The following is an 18,712-nucleotide window of genomic DNA, read 5'->3' as shown; positions in this document are numbered from 1 at the left end:
TTGTGACAGTTTCAAAACAATGTAACACTAATTAGTTATATACAATATACACTGAATATATTTTGGCTCCTCAAATAGAATGGTTACAGAATAAATGGATTACACAATGAAGTGAAATAATGCATATGCCACATTTAAAAGCAAAATAGTGTATCAGTTTGTAGTCATCACAAGTAGCTTCATTTAGCTACTGCAAAAAATGTTGAAGTGTAAAAGTCTCAAAACTCCTGTTTTTTGTAGAATCAAAATGGTGGTGCAATATAACTGTGTATTGTGACTAATAATTTTGCAAAATTTGAACAAAATTAATTCAGCGGTTTCTAAGGAGTCGCATCAACCACATCAAACATGATAAATGAATGAACTCCTAGACACTGACAGCAGTGTTGCGATGGGGGACAAAAATTTTAATGAAGGGTTGCCAATATTTTTGTGACAAAACTTCACACATATACTATGGACAGCAGTAAATGTCCTCAATACCTAAAGCCAGGGCATAGTATGAAAGTGTGCATAGAATAGGAAATACTAAGTTCCACAATTTTTTTCAAGCAGTGAAGGAAGTGTAGAAAATACAAGAGGCTCCCAGTAGCCTAAATTCCTCACCTGGTTGAATTTTGCCTTACAAAGGCAATAAATTTAACAAGAAGTTGTCCAACAATTTTGACTCAAAAAGACTTTGGTATGGCTTATCATAAGGATCATTTCAGCAATTGAAAGTTTCGTTATATCTATCATAGTTTTCAACTTGTTGGCTTAAAAAAAAAAAGAAGCCATTTTTCCCCTTTCAAGGGCAAAAACTCTTACAAGGAGTCATCTGATTACTTTTATCCCTAAAGAATTTTGTAGTCCCAATAATAAGGATCACTTCAGCTATAGAAAGAAATTGCCTAAACCTTTAAATTTATAATGGTTTTGGAGATACATGTGAAAAACTACTGTCTGACCCCTATTTTTAGTAACAGCAGCCATGTTTTTTTGAAGGATCAACAATCCCTACAACAGTTCTATGCAGGAAACCCCAAGGAACATTAATACCAAGTTTAATTCCAATTGGTCAAATCAAGGAGGGATTGAAAAATGGACATTTTGATCACTGTGAATCACTTTTGCTCTAAAAACAGGGGTAATAGTGATGCTAATACTTATAAACAAGTGTTAATCTTGAATTCATCAAACTATGTGTGATAATGTCATTTTGCTGAATGAAGAATCCTAATTTATACCATAGAAAATACAATAATTCAACAAAAACATAGTACTTTACACTATTTAACAGTGAAAATATGGTACTTTGAATCCAATGTATATCCTACCTCTCACTAATACTTGGAGCATCTTCACTAGGAAGATAAATAATATCTCCATCTTGGATTTCATCCATACTTTCACTTTTGGTTAAAGTCTGCAAAATTGAAATAACACACCAATTTATACGAAATATTTATTAAAGAAATCAGCACATTTTTGTGTTATTGTCAATGAATATACTCCTCAATCTTAGTGTTCACAAACACAAAAGAGTTTCATTCCATTGTATCATAACTCACCGTCCTTCAAGTTCACTTTCAGGCACAGATTTTCATAAAATTAAAGGTAGTCCACCAGAGAGCACAAGCTGTGAAGGCAAAAGACCATTGGTACTAAGACTCCTGGGCCTAATACCTCAAAACTTAAGCTGCTAGATAAATATTTAGCAATATGATAATTGGACAACTTGCACAGGTTGTACTATACTCATCCAGTGGATAACTGTAATCCAACAACTGGGTCCTGGTCTAAGTGAGTTAATAACCATGGATATTGAATGTTGGATGTCAACAGTAGTATCAAAGATCTTTACAACTTTATTTTTTTACAATATACCAAATAGTTCCTCAAATATTAAGTTATCTAATTGACTAAACACAATATTTTCCTAACTTCCTTCAGTGTTATGATCAAAAGAAAGCTTTTTATAAAAAAAATTGGATCACTATGTTATTTGTCACATACATTATCCCAATCTGTGTCTCTGTTATCTGACTTTGGGAATGGGAAAAAATCTTCATCATCTACTCCTCGATTATTCTCATCATCAAAAATTACAGGTACTTTCTACAATAAATGATATAAGTTTGAAAGAGCCTGCCACTGGATATAACTGAAAAAATCACATGTGGTTATAATGGAAAAGATTGACCATTCCAAGAATTTGAGTTTTCTGTCTTTTTCACTCCTATATTTATTTACCATTTACAAACAATATAATTACTCATAATTGTCTATAGTTTGATCTATCCATTATAACAATGTAAAAGCTATACCCGGTATGATGTCTTTTATAAAGGAGCAAAGCTCACTCTTAAATGTATAGAAATTTGTCTAACAATTCATCATACTGACTTGAGAAACTTTCATCACTGCAAAACATTACATCACAAGCTATTAAAGCTTTAGAAATTGTCAAAAATACAAAATGTCTCAATGACATCAATGTTATTTCATTGGAAGCTACTTCTGGTTGGAGATAAAACCTTGCATTCTATGCCAAACACAGAACTGTTTGGTACATGACTTTACAAATATCTAGCATGTCCGTGGCTGGCTCCAATTGATGGAAATATCCCAATCAAACTTGGCAAAAATTATAACTTATTCTTGAAAAGGGAAATACTTCCTTTATACCACCCTCGCGCCTAAGGCCAACACCTTCCTCTTATTATAACAGTTACAGGTCAAAGGATATTAAAGTGACAATCAATGCTGTACACACTGTGATGTTATCTTGAAAAGCATTTTCAAGCTAATGTAATTTCATTTTTTAAGAGGCTGTCCATGTCAAAATCAGGCTAATCATTGGATATAGGTAACACAACATTAACTTTTTCCAACTGAATTTTTTGTTCCAATGTCAAGTTTATATCATAAAAAATTTATGTACATTTGTATGTCAAAGACTTTTTTTTAATAAACAATGAATGGCTCAGAAAATTACATGAAAGTTCCTCAACAAAGTAACAAAATTTTGCACAAAATCAAGAAATACCTCCCCCTTTTCAATAAATCTTGATGATACTTCAACACAAAATGAATGCCATTTTAATAAAAGAACAGCATTCCAATGTCCCCCGTGAAAAAAAAAGTGTGGAATACATTAAATTCACTGAAATTTTCTAAGTCCAAGGGCCACAACTTCCATAAAAATCAATCAACCATAACCAAAGTCAAACTTAATCTGCAACTCCTCACATTAAGACTACATACAAAACATAAAATCAATTGGTAAAAGCATTACCAAAAAAAGTGCGGAAAATTGTAAATTCACTGAAATTTTCCAAGTCCAAGGGCCATAACTTAAGTAAAAATCATTCAACTGTAACCGAAGTCCAACTTAATCTGTAATTCTTCATAATACGGCCACATACCAAAAACAAACTTATTTGGTAAAAAGGTATAACAAAAAAAAGTGTGGAAAACATGGACGGAGGGATGCCTGGCATTTCCATATCCCATCGCGGGGGACAATAACTAAGGGAGTACCAATGAAGTGTCAACATTTATTATGCAACATAAATATATATGCTGTCAAAACACAATTCTGGTATACTTAAAGAGTCAATTAATCAGAAACGAATGAGTGACCTAATGCATAAACAACATTAGAGGGCACAGTATTTATTTCTCACTTGAAATCCATTAAAATAAAGCTAAACATTGGAAAACAATAAATAGTCCTAAGTGAAATATTGTGTCAAATATCTTGATTTGTAAACTTATAAAGAGACAAAATCATGTAACATTCCATATTTTTATAAAGTTATGTAAACAATGAGATATCTTAATCCACAAATCCCAGATATAAAGAGAAAGATAGACAATGATGACACTTAAACCTCTGGTGACAGATAAAATATGCACCTTAATCCTTAATACATCAAATGTCATGTTGGATAGGCAATTTATAACTATTGGTCAACAACTCCACTGCAATATTGTCAGTAAACATTCATACTTTGCTAAGAATTCTTAATATGCATCCCACTAACATTGTTCAAGGCATGCAAGTCTTAATCTAGGATCTTTCACACACAAAAAAGTCTTATGCTTCTGATATCATTTTGGAAAGACATTTCTTAAATGACAGTTGATTAAAATTTCAGGGTTTTAAACATTCAGTAAAAAAAAAAAAGACTGTAGACTTCAAATGTCAGGATCAAAGGGGGAAAACATGTTAATTAATGCAGTTGATTACTGTATTTCTAGTCCAGACAGTCAAAACTTAAAAATTGAGTACAAAACAGACAAGTTTATTTGAAGCATCACTATCCTGGACAAAATCTCTAACATTCTGACTTTCTTGTTTATCACTTTTAAAAACATTTAAACAAAAATTGACACTTTTCAAAGTTTTTTTCCCTAGACTATTACAGCCCCTTATGGATCAACTTGACCAGAACAAGTTTTTGTTCCCATAGGATTTATGTCTAAGCAACTACAGCATCTAACGGAGCAACTTGACCAGAACATGTTTTGTTCAGCAAGGACTGTATGTGTCACCTAAAGTTAAAAGGACTGCTTAAAGCATAACAATAAGTGTCTTTGGCTAGCAAGAAATTAACTAAAATAAAATAAAATAAAAACCCTTTATAGAGCTCAGATTTGTATGTAGTGTTTAGTATCAGTAATCATTCATACAGGAGATAAATAACAAAGCATTATTAAGATTATTTAAATACTTCATCTTTTCTGTCATTTTTCAAACTAAATTAGATATATTTAACTGAATTGAAGTTTAAAACAATCTATGATTATCAATGATGATAAAACTTACTCGAGGTGTATTTTCTGGATGAGACATAACCATGGTCTCCCGTCTTAAATGTGGAATATCATCAACTTCATCATCACCCAATGGTAACTTCCTTATGTTGCGATCTAGAAAGTATAAAATTTGTAGGTAGATAAGGTCAGATGAATCTACATCTGATGGGACTGGTGAATCCATGTTTACTTCTCCACCAAAGCAGTATTATTCCACTCAATCAGCAGCTGATTATCAGAATTTATTGAACATTGTCATCCTTGAAGTTAAAAAAAGCTATACTAAATTAACCAATCCATGTTAAATGAATTATTGGTCTCCAAACAGGTTTTTTTTCACATGAGTCAAAATCAACATCAAGTCCATGAAACAAATAAACACAATGGAAAATCTGTAAACACGCATTTCTATATTACAAAACTCTCCATGATAACTTTTTAACATTTCATTGTAAACCTTTTAATTAGTCATTTATTCTATTATAATTAATTATCATTTATTCAAATAATCCATTTTTATCACAACTGCAAGTCCTTTTGCACCTTTACGATACTATGGTCTAGTAGTATCTCCATCTACCTTTGACTTACTATAAGATAAGCTTTCTTTACACTTAAATCCCCTTATTAAACCTAGATTATAGTCACTACACAAAGAACAGGTGAAAATCCCTTCACTGATCATTCTATTGATTAACCCAGTACTTGCAAGACAAATAATATACTTGTCCAGTTTAGTACATTAACAGGCCCCGATCTTTAACTATATGCAACTGCAACTGAAGAAATTCAAATGTTTTTCAGTAAAATGTAATGATTTTCATGTCATATATTTTTAGAACGTCTCTTACAAGATACTGAAAAATGCACTCTGTTCAAAAAACTTTCTTAATGAAATATCTAAATAGTTTCATTTAAAAAAATACAGCATTGGGTTGCACTATACAGATGGGATTAAGGTGCACTGTTTTGTACACAAAAATGACTCAGTCTTATTTTGTAAAACATAAAATAAAAGGTAAAACTTGATGGAAATATTGATTGTGGGTAGTAGAGCATTTGTACATAAATAGAAATAAATAAATAAAAGAGGTGTGTAATGCATGCTTTAAGCTATCCAGAAAGATGCAGGTCCTCACTGGATGGCGTTCTCTTCCCTGCACCAATTGGCTGTTTTTCAAAAATGCAAAATTTCACACTAACTCTAAGAATTAAAATCATGAAGAAAAGAGCAGAAAAAGGCACACTTTTTATTTGTTTTTTCCTTTTACAATAATGCCATGCCCGCGTACTTTTTCAGGCAGTTTTAAAGTGCCTGATATTTTAGAAGAATTGTTTCTTGACAATTGATTTTGGGAAGGCACTGAAAATTTGTTATGAAAACTGATATATTTTTATTATGTTACCATGGCTACAGATTTTTATGACAAAATAGAAAATATCTTTCTTTTTTTTTTTCATGGATCTCCATAATGTAAGGTTTTGAAAAATATATACTTTTTACAGGAAAAAAATGTTGGATTATCTTTAGCTTTATTTCCACAAACTGTCATTAAGTTATCTGTAGTGACCTATCTATATAGTTGAACCTTAACACTGAACTTTAATAACAAGCTTTGTCGGGTGCAGCATGATGCAACCACAGCCAGTTGAACTCTGTTCACTTGAGGCAATTTTATACACAATATAAGTTTTTGATACAACAAACATAGAGACTTACAGTTCATTATGGACATAACAACTCATTTTGACATAAAATTGGATAATATTTTGAAATTCAATTTAAGTATATAGGTCTGTTTTAGGGCACATTCATTTGTACCTCATTATCTCAAAAATATTTGATGATAGGGTTAATTTGGGAAGCATACTTCTTAAAGCTCTTGTATTTAGCCTGGGATTTCCTTACCAGATATTTGCTAGCCTAATTTAAGCTATTTGAAGTTTAGATATGATCTAATTCCATAGCCACATCAGTTTCAGAGAAGAAATATAATTTTAGTCACCAAGAAATGAAACATTTGTGTGTTATAGTAACTCAATACTAGAAACTGATGTGACAACAATCATGATTTTGAAATTCCTGCCCCAATTTAAAAAAAAAAAATTGTCAATTTTTTAGGGGCAGGAGGGGATGAGAATCTACTAATTATTTGGCCTAAACAAGCTATTGCCAACAAATCAGAAAAAAAAATAATTGCTTCTGGCCCCTCTATGGCTCAAGTCAAAACCCCAAAAATTAGTCCCATTCTTCCTTCAGTGGTATGGCACGTTGTAATACAATTCAAAAAGATTTATTCACTAATGGTTAAGTTATTGTCTGGACATAGGAAAATGCATGTTTCTGGCCCCTAATTTCTGAAAAGTTCAAGACTTTACCCCAAAAATTAATCCAAGTCTGACCATTGTGGTATAGAATATTGTGGAACAATATCATAGACATTTCTATGCTTTTATTGGAGCTATACAGTTATTAGCCCCTTTTTGGTCCTTAATTCTGAAACAGTTGGGGTCATAACCCCCAAATCAAAACCTTGTAATAAAATTTTGTAAAGATCAAGCAACTTAAATGCTCAAGTCAATGCCAATGTAATGCCATGAAAGATAACAACTGGTTAAACCCTCTATCACAAAGCATTGAAGTTCCAGGTAACACAGCAGTTAATGCTTCATTACAGGAAATTGCCACGAGGTAAAAAACTCTATTTCATAATTTCTATGAAAAGTAATATGTAGTATTCTATTTTAAAACTTTTTAATAAATGTCAAATTTATTGAAAGCTGTGAAAAACTAATGCAAAAATGTTAACTGTTAAAGTTTGCCAAAAGATATTCCCAGCTTCCCAACCAAGTAACAATATGATAAAAAAATTAAAGAAGTTGTCAACCAGGAAATTGATGTAGCTTTAGTCTGAAGTAAAATCCAACAGTATGGCATACCTTTATAAAGATTCTGTCAAAATATCAAGTGGCTGTGTTAAGAAGTTGCAGAAAAACTTGTTATGGAAGAGGAACAGATGGACAGACATCATGAACACTATATAGCTGCTACTAAGAGGGAGGTATGAAAAAGATTAAACATACTGCTTTTAAAATATATCATAGAAAGCTCAAAACATATACCTGTACTGACAAATACATTATTACCTACAATAGTGACACTCAAAACCTTCCAATTTAACTTTTTAATCTTCAAATGACAGCCAAACAAATCATTAAATCTGACAAAAACATTCTCAAAATCTTCATAAAATTGATCAGTGTAAAACAGTTTCAGGCTTACAAGTAAAGATGTTCACTGTAAGACCGTAACCTTCCAAGATAAGTTGTCCTTGTTTATGAATCCTATCTTCAGACAGATACTAGAAAAGCAGTTGTAAAAAACACTTCTTTAATTTTTTTTTATTGATATTACTCTAAAACATTAAGTAAGTCACTTGTTAAAATTACATTTATATGTTATTACAGAAATTTGTGACCTAAATGCATAATATGTCCAGAATGTAACATGTAAGAATTGAAAAGCAATTATAAACCCAGGCCATCTGGCATCATTTTACAATGACTTGGATTAACTTTAATCCTTTAAGTATTTCACAAGTCCTATTTATTTTTGTTTCATCGTACTTGAGCACACAAATTAAGAGATTAAATACATAAAAGCCAGATTTATCCAATTACATTTCATGCGAGAATAATCTCAACTACAGGTGAGAAACAGACTTCTAAATTGTCATTTACTTTGATAAATATGCTTAAAATGTGTTCTAAACATCAACTTTAGGGCTTAGGCATTATTAAAGTGATAAAAATACAGATGTATGTAATAAACTGTATAATCACTTCACTGACAATTTTTAGTCTAGTCTATTGGTAAAATTTCAGTGGCAAATAAGGAAATAGTTTTAGAAGTAGAACTATTAAAGTAATGTTCAGATAAGAGAGTGGAAATGGAAAATGTGCCAAAGAGACAACCCTACCAGACTGGAAAAAACCCAACCCAAAGCAGTCTATGAACCTTTGTAAACAATAAATTTACTGGTTCAGCAAAATGGGCTTTACATTATATAAAGCACATAAGAAAAATTAAAATTCCCACCAGATTAATTAAAGAACCTTAGTGACGCACTCACATCCCCTACGTATCCCCATGTTGAATAATCAAGTAAATTTGTTTGTAAGAGAAATACATGTAGAAGGACCCTGATAAAAAAGAGTAGTAAAATGTACACTTGACCAGTAACTTATCATGGTGAACTTATATGCCAAAAATCATGTCATAATCTGTAAGCATTTATGAAAAAAAAGTCTCAAAAAAAACCCTGGTTATTTCTGTGAATTTAGCCAAGTTCAAGGCCCAAAATTTTGATAAAAATCATCTGAGCGGAACCAACTACAAACTTGTCCTGTAACTTATCACAATGAATTTCTGTACTAAAAATTATCGCAATATCTGCAAGCATTTAGAAAACTAGAGGCTCAAGAGAGCCTGAATCGCTCACCTGGTTAACCATTTGCTTATTCGAAAAACTTGAGGAATGAGGCAGGCTAAGTTAAAATCAACTAAATTGTCAAATATAGTACATGCTTTTAATGGTATTTTTATGACCTGGACCAGAATTTTGCTAAAGGCAACCAGTTTTAGAATTATTTTTTTTAAAATATGCGTTCGAACCACTTTGTTCAGTTTTTAGTAGAGGCAGCCATATCTATTCACGAATTAAAAATCAGATGTCATAGCACAATACACTTAAGAACCAATATGCTTATTTTCATTAAATGATATTAAATGGTTTTAGAGAAGATTTTCAAAGTTGTACATGTAGAAAAAAAAAAAACTGTTTCAGGAACCGTAACTCCTACATCTGTTGACCAATTGTTTTGAAAATTTCGGCATACGTCCATCTCATAATGCTGAACAATATTACCATGCCAGAAATTTGCTAAAGGCAACGGTTTTTTAGTTATCTGCAAAAAACTGTCATCTGACCCCTATGTTCTATTTTTAGTAGCGGTGGCCATATTTTTTTCATGGATCAAAAATCCCAATGGTCATTTTGTGTGGGGTACCCAAGGAACATATATGCCAACTTTTATTGAATTCGGTGCAATGGATTTTGAGAAGAAGATTTCAAAATTTGCACATGCGATATATGCAAACATAAACTGTTTCAGAAGCCATAACTCCTACAACAGTTGATGAATCGTTTTGAAAATTTCGGCATAGTTCCGTCTCATGATGCTGAACAATATTACCCACTGCCAAAAATTTCCTAAAGGCAATGGTTTTTGAGTTATTTGCAAAAAACTGCGATCTGACCCCTATGTTCTATTTTTAGTAACCGCGGCTATGTTTTTTCACTCTAAGGAACAATCCTGCCAAGTTTAAAACCTGTCAGTCTAGTAGTTTCAGAGGAGAAGATTTTTGAAAATATGTCCACGAGGACGGACACCAAGTGATGGCATAAGCTCACTTGGCCTTTGGCCAGATGAGCTAAAAAGTCCAAAAAACTGTTATTTCTGTGAATTTAACTAAGTTCAAGGCCTGTAATTTTGGTAAAAATCATCAGAGCATAACAAAACGTACACTTGACATGCAACTTATCATGGTGAATTTATATACCAAAAATCATGTCAATATCTGCAAGCATTTAGAAAAAAGTCCGGAAAACTTTTTTCTCTGAATTTTTCTAAGTTCTAGGCCTGTAATCTGGGTAAAAATTATCAGAGCGGAACAAAACGTAAACTTAACCTTTAACATATCATGGTGAACTTATATTCCAAAAATCATGTCAATATCTGCAAGTGTTTAGAAAAAAAGTCCGGAAAACTGTTATTTTGTGAATTTTGCTTAGCTCAAGGCCCGTAATTTCGGTAAAAATCATCGGAGTGGAACGAAAGTTAAACCTGACCTGTAACTTATCATGGTAAAGTTAAACACCAAAAATCATGTCACTATCTGCAAGCGTCTGGAAAACTAATGATGGACTGATGGACGGGTCAAAAACATTATACCCTTCACAACTTTGTTGCGTGGGGTATAATAAAGGTTAAAGAGAGGTTTCTGACTTGGGACACACACAAAAGATGTGGTTGGGGTTGAACAAGTTAGAACCCTCACCTTCCTATGACAAATGTAGACTACAATGTACATGGCTAACCCAGTGTCACATATTGCACTTGTACCCACCTCCCCATATCTGTTGATGTATGGTAATACAGGACCTCAGTTTTACTGACATACATGTATTTTCCTGCATATTAGGGGCCTGGCCCAAGGACAGAAAGGATGCAATAAGTTAATGGCTTAATCCTTTCTGTACCAGTGTAATTATCCCCAAAATACACCCATTAGGTACAAAAAGTAAGGGTATTCCAATGTGTATTTTAATATTTTAGTATTAAAATACCATGTTTTTTGCTACCAAAAACTACACAAAACTCATTCAAAAGATGCCCGAGTTAAATGTAAAACAGGAAAAACTGTAGGCAATGCTCAGTAACTTGATACCCTCCTACAGAACATGCACCTTTTTACCTACAAATTGATTTGGAACAAAATCTGAACTAGAAGCTCAAGAGAGCCTGAATCGCTCACCTGGTAAACCATTTAACTTGAGGAATGAGACAGGCTAAGTTAAAATCAACTAAAATGTCAAATGCAGGAAATGCTTTTTGTAGCATTTTCATGACCTGAACCAGGATTTTGCTAAAGGCAATAATTTTTGAATTTTTTTCAAAAACCTGTCTTATGACCCCTAAGTTCCATTTTGACCCATGCAGGTCCAGGTGTCAAAAAGAATAGGCCTGCAGCGGCGCTAAGCTTGTCGTAAAAGGTGACTAAATAGTGCTCAGAACCTTAGCTGGGGGCTAGGGCGCTCTGCCCACAGAGCAACTGAGTTGTGTGCCCCAGGTGGTGGAATGGGGTACCCCTGGTGCATTACATGCTGGGGTTGTCAGGCTATAATACAGAAAACCTGACCGCAAACCATAGTGGTGCACAGTGTTGGGAAAGATGCCATGTTCCTCGTACATTAAAAAACCCTACTGTGGTATTCTCCAGAGGAGGCTAAATTGCCCGACCCTACCCACCTCTCCCTATTTCCAGTGGCAATCAAAATTTGTCGACCCCATTATCCTTGTGTCCCATCCCATTTTTCATTTCATCATCATTTCATGTTCATTATATCATCCACTTCATGTTCATCGCCTGAATATAGCTGAAATATTGCTGCTCGGGCGTTAAACCCCAACAAACAAACAAAGTTCCATTTTTAGTATAGGCAGTCATATCTATTCACGGATTAAAAATCACAACAGTCATTTTGAACACAATACACTGAAGAACTAATATGCTTTTTTTCATTCAGTGATCTTAAATGGTTTTAGAGAAGAAGATTTTCAAAGTTGTACATGTGAAAAAAAAAAAAAACAAAACAAAAACAACAAAAACTGATTCAGGGGTCATAACTCCTACATTAGTCAATGAATGGTTTTGAAAATTTCAGCATAGGTCCTTCTCATGATGCTTAACAATTTACTTTTGCCAAAAATTTGGTAAAGGCAATGGTTTTTGAGTTATTTGCAAAAAACTGCAATCTGACCCCTATGTTCTATTTTTAGTAACAGCGACCATGTTTTTATTCGTGGATCAAATATCCCAATGGTCATTTTGTGCAGAACATCCTAAGGAACAATCATGCCAAGTTTAAAATCTGTCAGTCCAGTAGTTTCAGAGAAGAACATTTTTTAAAATTTGTCCACAACGACTATGGACGATGGCATAAGCTTACATGGCATTTGGCCAGGTGAGCTAAAAAGGAGGTCCACAATATACAGACACATTGATTATAGAATAAGGTAGGACAGATACCCCTTTCACTCACTATATATCCCTCATTCAAAATAGGGGTATAAAAAGGGAAACATTCATAACCAAGCATAAAAAAACAAGAGATAATGCAAGCATGCTTACTAAGAAAATATCCCAAAAAGCAGATTAAATATTTAATGTAAAACTGTTAAGTTGGATTATCTCTTCTAACTCCTGTGATAATAATTATATTCTTTCAAGTACATCTTCATATGATGACATACCTTCCTCCAAATGTTTACATAGTCCCTTAGGTAGGAGGAGATATGTGGACAAGAAAAGTAGATGGACAGACAGACAGGCATGGCTAAATATCTCCGATAATTAATACAGGAATAGACAGTTATTTGCATTGCCAGTTCCAGACCCCAAATGACCTGATCATTAACTATAATCTGCCTTATTTCAGAGTTTAGTATATTGATAAAAAAAAAAGCATAACCAGGGCCTGGCCATGTCAATAATCATGCCGTTCATAATAATATAATACAAAAATTATCATTGTGTAACTAGCATACCTTGGACAAGTATTCACACTAGCATACGATTAAGTATTTGCCACGAGAGGTTTTTGACACAGAATGAATGTGGTAAAAGAGCTTGAATCTGAAAATTTACCTAAAGGACTCAAAATCTAGGATAAGATTCAGCACATAAGAGAAACCAACAATTTCCATTTTGTTGAAATCAGTCAAAGTCTAATTTTGAAATCTTTGAACTCTAATAAAGATCAACTGGAAAACAAAATCCTAAGTCTAAATACAGAACACTAAAAATCAATGTCATGATGAAATCAAAGTTTAATTTTTGACACTCAAGACTCAAATGTTGGGTCAATTTGGTAACTGACCGAAAGTCCAAAATAAATGTTAACTGAGTTGGCATATATATATATAACCAAGTGTCTCGACTACAACATCATTGAAAGCAAAATACAACTATACTAGGTTCTGTAGTCCTATTGAACCTCCAGCTGTTTCATTCATATGAAGTCAAGTTTTTCCATACATCAGTTCTATGCAGAATACACCAAGGAACATTCTTACAAAGTTTGGTTCAAATTGGTCAAGTACTTTCACAGGAAAAGATTTTTGAAAGTAATAACATTAAAAATAGTCGATAAATATCTAAAAGGGGCAATAACTCTAACATGGCTTAACAAATTTATGCGAAAATTTGACCAGAGACAGATCTCATCATGCTAAACACTTTTACCTTGTCAGAATTTTGCTACACTTAAACATGTTAGGAGATACATGGGAAAAACTTCTGTCTGACCCCTGTGTTCTACTTTTAGTAATGGCAGCCATGTTTCTCAACAGATCAAAAATCTCTACATCAGTTTTATACAGAATACCCTAAGGAACATTCCTACAAAGTTTGGTTCTAATTAGTCATGTAGTTTCAAGGAAGAAGAGTTACTAAAAATTGTTAACTATGACAACTATGATGGACACCTAGTGATGGCAATAGCTAACGTGGCCTTCAGTCAGGTGAGCTAATAATTACTTTGATACTGTTTATACAGATCAACATGAAATTTGAAATTTCAATGAATGGACATCCATTTTCCAGTAAGAAATGTACTGCATTTTGGGGTGTATTATGTGAACATTTTTAAATAGAAATTATTTCCAGAACATGGGGATGCATATTATGCATCAATACATAAGAATTGGCCACGAAATTAAAGATTTTGGTATGAGAAAAGACATTGCATAATGTAAACAAACAAACCGGAAGTGAAATGTTACTGAAAGAAATTTTATCTAATCATCAAATACACCTTGAAGTATTAAATTTTTATTGATATTTTCTTCAAATCATGTTCAAATGACTTATTAACATGTTTCAAAGGTTGTACAATGTTTCCTTCTTATAATTAGAAGATTAGACAACACAATTAGAGATTAAAATGAAACAACTAAAACAACAAAAAGCTTTTTTGTCAAACCCTCCTTTATCAAATGCTTTTGAGCTGAAAATGATAGTTTGATATTTAAATGTATTTTGATTGTTTCTTACAATTTTCTTTCCTCAAAGTATGTTTTTAAATGAAAAATTGTGATATTCATGTACAACAAAAACCAGAAATGTCAGATTCTCCTGACTTTCGGCTTTGTTTTACAAGCCATTTCATACATTCTGTGTAAATTTTATCAAGCTTTGAAATCAAACTTATCAAATTATGTAGCTATTGATCTTTACATGATGTTTTAGTCTGCATGTAAGTTTCTATCCTTCTCATTTCCTAAGAAATATTGCATCAAGGTAAATAAATTGACAAATCAAGAGCAAAATATCGATCTTTTGTCTTAAAATTTTTTACTGGAATCTAAGCCTAAAAAACTTTTTTTCACACGTTTAGACCTTCAAAATTGCACTGCACACAACATATAATTGTGTATTATACACACCAAAATATGATAAGAACCAACCACTCTTTCAAAATAAATCTATTAAATTATGTAATACCTGCTTTGGTATCTATTTCTACTTTCTTTCCATCAATTTGTGCCAAGATCGTCTTCTGCTCACTTCTTTCTGCCCATTTACCTTTAGGCTGTGCTGAGGCTTGCTCAGGACTTCTGGACTTTTGATCACCAAACTACAATTTGTTTGATATATATAGTTAGATGAAATTGAGATTGACTACCAGTGAAGAAATAATGCTTCAATTCTGGCCAGAGACCACAGTGATACAAGTGATAGGTCAGGTTATTGTCACTTTTACAGTACATGTATCAAAAGCCAAGTCTATAGTTACAAGAACAGGGCTGTTTCGTAACTCTTTAAATTCAAGAGAAGAAGTAAACAACAGAGACAAAATTCATCAAGAACTTATCTCGTTAAGGCTGCAAACCAAGTAGGGACAAATTAATTAATTTTGCTCAACTATATGAATCCCCTTGTCTGGTTATAAGAATGAGGTATGAATGTATTTTTGGCTAAGTTTGATCAAACAAGATGGCCACCAGAAACCATCTCAACTTCTGATTGGACATTTTTTAAATGGAGACAATACTGAATTTGTTCTCCTACAGCCAGCACTCCACAGTTTAGTTTAGTTTCGCACTTTTGGCTAGGGATAAAAAATGACATAAATGGAAAACGGTGGTTGCTTTAGTGATTAAAAATGAAGAATCTATTGTTGATAAAACATTTTCTGAAAAAAGGGGACTTTTAAAAGTATTTTGCAATGTTTTATATATTTTCAATGTTGAAGGGGCTTTTTTTCAATGACAATTTGACTTCATTGTGAAAGTGAAAGTAAGTCAATTTTTTACCATGCTAAATTTAATAAGTGGATTACAAAGTGAAATAGCTCAAAATCTAACCGGCGATGCCCATATGAGGAAGGGGTTTTTGAAGGGAAAAGTTTGAACAGTTTCAGGGATTGAAATAAAAATTTCAGATATTTTGCGGGAAATTTGATATTTTTAAATCTGATTTTATGAACTTTTTTGCAAATTTTCGAATACTTTTGCATGGTTTCTATGGTAACCCTATATGCTGTGGGTAATTTTATTCCAGAAATTTTTTACTGCATCCTGAAGGCCTTGGCTTGAGCTATTTCTAAATATATAGATTTACAGATGCTTGACAATTTTTTAAAGTGATAAATGTTACAAAGCTTCAGATTACAAGACCGAAATTAGGCAGTTCTACAATACTGTGGAGTGCTGGCTTAAAGGGAGCTGCCTATACCCCTACACATTTAAAAAATTGCTTTACATCTTAGAAACTAGTGTTTTTATGCTATGCTTTGATACAAGGGTTAAAACAATGTAACTTATGGTATGGACCTATGTTGTTGTTAGCTAATAAGTCCCTAGCAACCAAGTATGCAGATTTTTTGCAAAGTTAACAAAACAATCATTGAACTGATTCAAGTGTGAATATGGCTCTTGCCATCACAAAGAATGAAATATATTTTTAAAAGCTAAATATTTGCGCAGGTTACATGTAAAATAGTTAACCTGGCAACTTTTAAGTGCACAATAAGCAAAGGTTTAATAACCTTAGACCTGGAGTGGACTTTTTAGTATTTGGTTTTCAGTTCTTTCAGATTTCTGTGATTTTTCATGTGATGAGCTTCAAATGCACTATTTTGGCATAAAACCTGTGTTAAAAGCTTACAAAACCCCAAATTTAGGGTTTATAAGTACATATGGGTTGTGATTTTGTATGTTTTAAGTGGAAATTTTCATTTAAAAGATGATTATAGCAAAACAGTGAAATGCATATCTGCACTTAGGTATAAGGAAAGTTCTCCACTAATGACGAGGAGATAGCCTAGTATGAGAATGCCTCTAAAATTGTTATCAATTGTCCAATTATGATAAATTTGGTATCATTTTACTCGTAAGAAGGTAAGCTTTCAAGAAATAACTAGAAAATTACAATATTTAATATTGCATTCTGCTTAAGCCAGCACTCCACAGTTTAGTTTAGTTTCGCACTTTTGGCTAGGGATGAAAAATGACATAAATGGAAAACGGTGGTTGCTTTAGTGATTAAAAATGAAGAATCTATTGTTGATAAAACATTTTCTGAAAAAAGGGGACTTTTAAAAGTATTTTGCAATGTTTTATATATTTTCAATGTTGAAGGGGCTTTTTTTCAATGACAATTTGACTTCATTGTGAAAGTGAAAGTAAGTCAATTTTTTACCATGCTAAATTTAATAAGTGGATTACAAAGTGAAATAGCTCAAAATCTAACCGGCGATGCCCATATGAGGAAGGGGTTTTTGAAGGGAAAAGTTTGAACAGTTTCAGGGATTGAAATAAAAATTTCAGATATTTTGCGGGAAATTTGATATTTTTAAATCTGATTTTATGAACTTTTTTGCAAATTTTCGAATACTTTTGCATGGTTTCTATGGTAACCCTATATGCTGTGGGTAATTTTATTCCAGAAATTTCTTACTGCATCCTGAAGGCCTTGGCTTGAGCTATTTCTAAATATATAGATTTACAGATGCTTGACAATTTTTTAAAGTGATAAATGTTACAAAGCTTCAGATTACAAGACCGAAATTAGGCAGTTCTACAATACTGTGGAGTGCTGGCACACTAACCTGGAGTTGATTTGAATTGAAAAAACAAAACTTCCACTATCAGGTTAATAATGTAGATAGGAAGTATTCCATTGACCTTCAAAGACAATTCATACAAATGTTGATTCAAAAGTTATATCAGTATAGAAAAAAAAAACAATTGGATGGATATTACATTGGGCATAAAACATTATTCAATACTGGTCTTCAGATTGGCATTCTCAGGAATTCCCTCTATCTACAGAGCCATAACATCAAAGGAAAAGTAAAATTGCTTTTAACTCTTTTTATGTGATAACAATAACTACTCTGTTTGCAAGTTTCAGTTGTACAAATAGACCACTTTCATCTAATCCTGTTTTTTCTTTATCTACTGTCAATTTTCTCCGCTGCAACAGTTTTTTTTTTATTTTAGTTTACTCTACTTCTCTACCTCTCACAAATCAAAACAGCATTTTATATTGAATGTATCCAACTCCAAAGGAAAGGGCATGAATACACTTACGTATTTGTTCATAGCAGACAATTTCAACTTCTAAATACATTTTGCTAAAAGAGAAAAGTTAAGTACCATGTTTTTGGCCCATTTAGGTAACTGACCAATGCTGAATCTATAATCTAATGGTTCCTTGGGTTTTGGAAGCTGATCTTTTAATTTGGACTGTTCCTTGTGCTGCTGATTATATTCATTCAGTTCAGCAAGTATCTTACTAGGAGTTTTAAATTCGGTCTCTGATGGAGCCGGTACTGGTGGTTTACATCTGGAATCCAACACAATCATAGTATTAGCTTGACCATTCTACACCTCAAATAACAAGAACTAGTAATTACTACATAGATTCACTACTTGATGAATGTCTGTTTCAATATCTAAAAAGGTACTAAGCAGCATTTCAGGGATTGAAGCACTATCTATTTGAGGGAAAGCATTCAGACTCCCCTGCAGAGAGGTTGGCAAATTAGACATTTTCAAA

The 18,712-nt window shown here is 32.7% G+C and overlaps 1 protein-coding gene across 4 annotated transcripts in view; it reads right to left on the bottom strand.

Annotated features, from left to right (window-relative positions):
- Positions 1–18,712, bottom strand: part of LOC148623737 (uncharacterized) — an 83,737-nt gene that overhangs the window by 25,942 nt on the left and 39,083 nt on the right. For all 4 annotated transcript variants that reach the window (XM_088565800.1, XM_088565803.1, XM_088565802.1 and 1 more), the window contains 5 exons: positions 18,310–18,499; positions 15,152–15,284; positions 4,814–4,917; positions 1,996–2,097; positions 1,317–1,405 (listed from right to left, as the gene is read on the bottom strand). In XM_088565800.1, the coding sequence (XP_088421926.1) occupies positions 1,317–1,405; positions 1,996–2,097; positions 4,814–4,917; positions 15,152–15,284; positions 18,310–18,499 (618 nt within the window). The remainder of the gene's footprint in view (positions 1–1,316; positions 1,406–1,995; positions 2,098–4,813; positions 4,918–15,151; positions 15,285–18,309; positions 18,500–18,712) is intronic.

The sequence above is a fragment of the Perna viridis genome, chromosome 2 (genome assembly GCF_037379345.1).
Source record: "Perna viridis isolate PV_CMFRI_1.1 ecotype Kerala chromosome 2, ASM3737934v1, whole genome shotgun sequence".
Classification (NCBI taxonomy): Eukaryota; Metazoa; Mollusca; class Bivalvia; order Mytilida; family Mytilidae; genus Perna; species Perna viridis.
This window is presented reverse-complemented; position numbering and strand designations above follow the sequence as displayed.